The sequence below is a fragment of the Chroicocephalus ridibundus genome, chromosome 6 (genome assembly GCF_963924245.1).
Source record: "Chroicocephalus ridibundus chromosome 6, bChrRid1.1, whole genome shotgun sequence".
In the NCBI taxonomy this organism is placed as follows: Eukaryota; Metazoa; Chordata; class Aves; order Charadriiformes; family Laridae; genus Chroicocephalus; species Chroicocephalus ridibundus.
In genome coordinates this window covers 49,891,624-49,897,623 of record NC_086289.1, presented here as the reverse complement: position 1 = coordinate 49,897,623, position 6,000 = coordinate 49,891,624, and the positions used below count along the sequence as shown (strand labels likewise).

Here is a 6,000-nt window from a genome sequence, read left to right as displayed (position 1 = left end):
TCAGAGGTACACCAAATGAGTTTCTCCCATCACAACTACCATCTTTTCCCATTGTTTTCAAAGGAATTAAGCACATAGACACTTTTGTCATTCCAAGACGCACCTTACTGAGCTTAAATCTCTTCCCAGTTCTCACTCCCCTCACACCAGCATATCAGTTGACTACAGTTGCAGTGGAGGGAGTAACAGCAACATCAGGCTGGTGGTTTCGGTGCAGGATGTTACCCAGCCTGGATTGACAATGCACGGGGTGCCTCAGGTCTCCTTGCAACTCCTCACAGACCACCCGTGCTCCCCTGAGCCCATCATCTGATTACTCTGCTAGCAGAAAGAGGGTAAGCTGAGAACAAACAGAGCTCCTGCAGGCTTACACCAGCCGCTTGCCCGCGCCCCGGCTAGGTCAGGACCACGTCCCCAGGCCTTTCGTCTTCTAGCTGTCCCCCAGGAATGGCAGAGGGCAAGCGCCAAGGGGCTGACAGCTGTGACCCAGGGAATGGCGGTGCCACCGCCTGCTCCCAGCCTCTGCTGCCGCCTGCCCGGCCCGGGCTGTCACTGCACGTCCAGCACAGGGACACATCAGGGGGGTTTAAAATGGATCTCCAAAGCCAGAGGATGGCTGTGCGCTCAGCGGCAAAAGCCAGGTCCCCTCACCCAAGAATCGGCACATCACAATACAGCACACTGCAACGAGCCCCCGTCATGGGAACACAGCCTTCCTCGCTGAGTTCTCCTTCACAAGCTACCAGCACCCCTCAACAACATTTTTCATCATGTATTTGGAAGAAGATGGAGTTTGTTAGAGATTAAGGAGGATGGAGATCCCTTCCCAAGTACAACGTCTGCTCCTGAAAACTGGTCCTAGTGGGGGACCAAGGCATGGTCACCCAAGGGTTCAGCTACATCCTCACCTCTGGAGCCCACACAGGTGGCATGAAAAGGCCCAAAGCACCACCTAGAGACAAGATGCTCTTGTCTCTAGACTGAAGAGAGAGAAGCTCTCTTCAGAGGCTGAAGAGAGGCTGAAGCTGTGGCAATGGTCTAATTTTTATCAGCTAAAGTTAGGGTTGCATCTGTAGATTTTAATGGTGATCATTTTTATGTTTTTAGTCAATATGTGTTTTCTACCTGTTGTGCTCAACTGTTCCCTTGGGACTTGTGTTTATATCATAATGAAATTAGCCCAACCACATGGTCAGGGACGCTGCCTTCATCATTTTGGACTAACTCCATCCAGAATCCATGTAAATCATGACATTTTCTTGTTACTATATGTATCACAATTCCGAGCTGTAACTACAAGTTTCACACCACCCCAAAAGCAAGCAAGAATAGATGTCCATGCTGCTGGAGAAAAAAAAAAAACACTCAGGGAGGTTCTCTTATTTCCAGATGGAAGAGGAAGAAAAAAGGGTCAAACCTGGGGAACGCACAAGTCCTGGAGGTTAATGACAAGCCCCGAGAGTCACATCTGCAGGAGGAGCTGGAGACTGTTAGCCCATTGCCAGGAGGATGGGCACATAGAGTTGCCCCTTTCTGCATCTGATCCCTTTACAGTAAAAACCCCATATGTAGTATATTAACAACAGGCGATATTTGCTATACACCTATATTTGCTCCCTATACAGAACAAACCCCCTCCGGTTTGTGAAAAGGATATGGAATAACCAGTGTCCTTTGTCCGCATTCATGTATATCCTCAGAAAGACCTGATCTGGCACATAAAGGCAGTAACCAACTTGTTCTGGCAGCTTCAGAGCTGGGATAAAAACCCAGGATGGGTTTGTTCCCTCTGGCTCTGAGGGTTGCTCCATTTGGCAGGCAGCGCAGTGCCTCACAAGTATCTCAGAACTGCGCGGATACAGGCATAGTGCATGCATAACATGCCATCAGAGTTCAATAAAATAAATTGGAAGGAGCAAAGGTAATTTTCAAAGCACAATTCACAGGAAGCACAGGATGATTTACAGAAGCTAGAGGCTGCAAGCTGACAGGAAAATAGCTCCTCACAAATTACTTATCTTTCAGGTCAGTCACTTGAGAGAAATATAGAATGGTCAAGAATCACTACCAAGGTGTGATTTGTATGCAGAAGGGCTGCTGCTCATTGCAACACCTCTCCTGTAAAATACAGACTGTGAATATGTATGTTCCCTAGAACAACAGTCACTTGTTTCCGTGCTTTATATAGATTTGTAGATCTTCAAAGATAAACCAATATTTTACCACTGAAAAGGCCAAAAACTCTGAACAATGAGTATTTCTTTTCTATGTGATTAACAAATCAATTATAAGATCAATGTATTTGCCCCTGTTCCACACAAGTCACAAAAAATGGCATAGGGTATAGCTTCTTCCTGGCCCTTCATTCTAAGGCGTCCTTAAAACATTCCTGGAAGTCACGTGGAAGTCACCAAAACCAGAAGTTTCCATACCTGGAGTAAAGCATCAGCAGACTGTACCAATGAAAGAAGCTGGTCTGGCAGCCAACAGATGCAAAAGCACAACCTTTGTCATCGAAAACTGTGCCTGAAGAATGAAAGGGAGGCTTGAATCTAGTTTTTTAGGTCTCCTACTAGTAATTATTGTCTTGGGCCAATGCCATTGAAAGCCGATGGTAGCAGATACAGGATGTCAGGAAAGGTGTTCTGGATTTCTGAGATGCATTTGGCGTTTCCATAATTCAAACACAGCGTGGTGTTACTATCCTGCATATTCACCATCCAGCCATTCCTAACAGTAAGACTCTTTGAGCAGTGCTTCTCTAACAGGTAACAGTGCTACTAAAAGATGTTTTCCTTTGCTTTCCTTTACAACATTTCAAATTTGGCGCATATCTGCTGCATATACTGTCATTTTTTGTTTTGTTTTGTTTTAAATGGTGAACTCAAATGTAACATCACAATGAAATTTACATTTTAGCAACAGTAACAGCTTGATTTGCAATGATTTGTCTACCTCTTGTCAGCACTAATTGTGCAAGATGTGGAAAATATTTCAATTGCTATGAATGTAACCAGAAGCAGTAATAACAATGAAATTCCAAATTAAAATAAATATACCAGATGCACTCTGCCCACCTAAACAAGACAGTAAAACCAGTGGCAGCTTTCTAATCTTTACAATTCCTAATTACATTTGTTTTTAGTGGCCTGAGGTCTGGAGATGTCAGCAGTAGCAAGGAAAGGGAAGGACTGTCTGAGCTAACAGCTGTCCTCACACAGGTGATCAGAAGCTTGTGTTTTCCTGGGGACATAGGTGGCTGGGTTTTTTTGTCTGGAAATGTTATTTACGTGAAATACGAAGATTTTGGATGCATTCCAAGATTTTGCAACATTAAGAGGTTTACCAGAGCTTAGCCCTTCTGTGCTTATCAGGCTGTAATACAACAGTGCTGACTGGCCCCAGCACAGCAGCACACAGCAGGATCTATAGGTAGCCACAGCAAGTTGCCTCTATACCATGCAGTCTTGGCTTCCCCAATGGCAGGCCTCTTTGGAACACAAAGTCAGATCAAGCCTGCTCACATAAACATGTTGTTCTGTGGCAAAAACTTACTCTTGCTACAACTTGGAGCCCAGACCTGGTCTAGTGGGAGGTGTCCCTGCCCATGGCAGGGGGGTTGGAACTAGGCGATCTTTAAGGTCCCTTCCAACCCAAACCATTCTATGTTTCTATGATTCACAGTCAGATCCACTCAGGAACAGGTTGTGGTTCGTATGGACCTATCTTTACTCCGGTGCTGCATTTGCCTCACTTTTGAGAGATTACCTTGTTAATAAAAGTAATCCTTTTTTTTCCTTTTCAAATTAACAGCTGGAGTATCTTCTTTCGGCATTATTTATATGCTCATGTCCTTTCAAATTTATAGATAACATTGCACTTTCAAATGAGGAAAAACAAAAGGAACAGCTGCAATCTTCACTTGATAACATTTATTCAATATTTTCTGAAATAAGCAAGAATTTTAAGAAGCCCGTAAGCAATCAAATACAGCCACAAAAACCCCATACTGATCCTAAATAAGAAGCACTATGAGAAATACACAATATTTCATGAAACGATACTGTACATCAACAACCTTTAGGAAACAAACAACCCAAACCATATGCTTAGTTTACTCACAATATAAAAAACTTTAACCTTTAAAGAAAAATATAGATTCGGTCCAATTGTAGGATCCAATCCCATGCCCACTGAAGTCAATGGAAGTTCTGTCATTGATTTCAATGTTTAAAGGATCATGCCCTTACCTTGCCTCAAGAGGCACTTTAATTATTATACAAGGCCTAGCCTGAATACTATTACAAAAATGTCAAACGTCAACTCAAGAGTATGTTTCAGCAACTTTCAGGAAATAATGGAGAAATAGGTTATCTATCCATGCATGGAATAAGGCAAAAGCTAATTCATTCAGATTAGGAATAATAATTTTTACTAGTTTCTTTTTCACAACACAAACATTTTAGACTTTTTTAATTAATGGATATATTATATATCATATTATGCTTCACATTTTTCCTACCTCTACTGAGAAAGCTGGCACTGACATGTCATAAAGAACTCCTCATTAATTATTGTTTTCTGCTCTGTAACAACCACAAGAAACTCATCTGGGTTTAGTAATAGTGTCTACCAAGAAAAAAGCACACACTATCGTAAGCTTATAGTTTATAGAGCTCAAGGTACATTAAAATGTAATTCATGAAGTTCACAAATTCTGTTTTAAAATATTTTTCCAAACTAAAAGCTGCAGAAAATTGGTTCTTAAATATTCTACAGAAAATTCTGAAGCATCTAATGGTTTAAATTACTTATGCTTTTTTCTTAAAAATATTTAAATTAGGTTAGTAGCCCATCCTTTTGAAAAATAATCCAAAAAAGATACACTAGATTACAAATCTTTTGTCTTAATCAGTGTAACCAAAGGCTTGTCGTCTGGGCTGTAATCTTCATAAGCGATGGGGGTTGCATCATACATTGCAGGTCGGGATTTCTTGCCAAACCTGCAAACAAAAGAGAGCTTTTGGTGACAAACAGAAGTATGAATGAATGGCAACAACCCACTGAGTTATGCTATGCAGTCAGAAGCAAACCCAGAGAGCCTAGATAAATTCTAAATTGTATTGTAACATGCCAAAATATTTAAACTTCCATATTTCTGAACTGTGACTTTTGAAATATATGAATCAAATAAAAAAAATAAAATCTTTTTGCAAACAAGAAACAGATTCCATGGCTACAGGAATTCTGCTATGGAATTCAGCGGTATCAGAATATGGGAAAACTATGTAAGGTGAGAGTGAAACTGATACAGTTTCAGCAAGGCCAGAATTATATTTTAGATCCTGCTCTAACAACCAGCTTTCAGGTTGTGTATATTTACAAATAATAAGAAAACAACAGACAACTATGTTACATTTGTATTTGGAAATGCAACAGTTGTGCACTGAATTGAGTTGCAACCTGAGGACAAAGAATTTTACAAATGAACTTGAAGTCTTTGCTCACCTGACATCCAGTTGAGAAGCACGTTTAAATTATCAACGTGCTGCACGCTATTTGCAACACTGGCAAAATCGATGGCAGTTAGGGTATTGCGATGCCACGTAAACATAACTTATCTAGCAAAGGTTCACAAGCAGAAGAATCAGATCAACAGCGTGCTCCTCCTGGGCATCCACCACTGCTACGAACCAGGCTGCACCTGCCTGTGCAGAGAACCCTGTGGCTCTATCATTGTGGCCCCAGTGCCGGCACATCCAGAGCTCCTTTAGGTGCCTTTGCATTGTACAGACAGTCTATCACTCTTCTGATCATTTTTTAAGACACAAAAGTAGTGCTAAAAATGCAACTTGTAAGTGGAAAAAATATTAAAGTGTTCTGACAACAATTGCAGCAGCTTTAAGTAACAAAAAGGATCACAGGAAAATGAGGCAAAAAAGTGTCAAGTCTGCTTTCTTTATGGACCTGATGCAGAGCAAGTATTAACACAAAAAGACT

General features: G+C 41.4%; 1 protein-coding gene across 1 annotated transcript in view; it reads right to left on the bottom strand.

Annotated features, from left to right (window-relative positions):
• Positions 1–3,927: 3,927 nt before the first annotated feature.
• DNER (delta/notch like EGF repeat containing) overlaps positions 3,928–6,000 on the bottom strand; it is a 137,664-nt gene continuing 135,591 nt past the window's right edge. Inside the window, exon 13 of the mRNA XM_063339824.1 lies at positions 3,928–5,003. Within this exon, the coding sequence (XP_063195894.1) occupies positions 4,892–5,003 (112 nt within the window). The 3' untranslated portion in view covers positions 3,928–4,891. The remainder of the gene's footprint in view (positions 5,004–6,000) is intronic.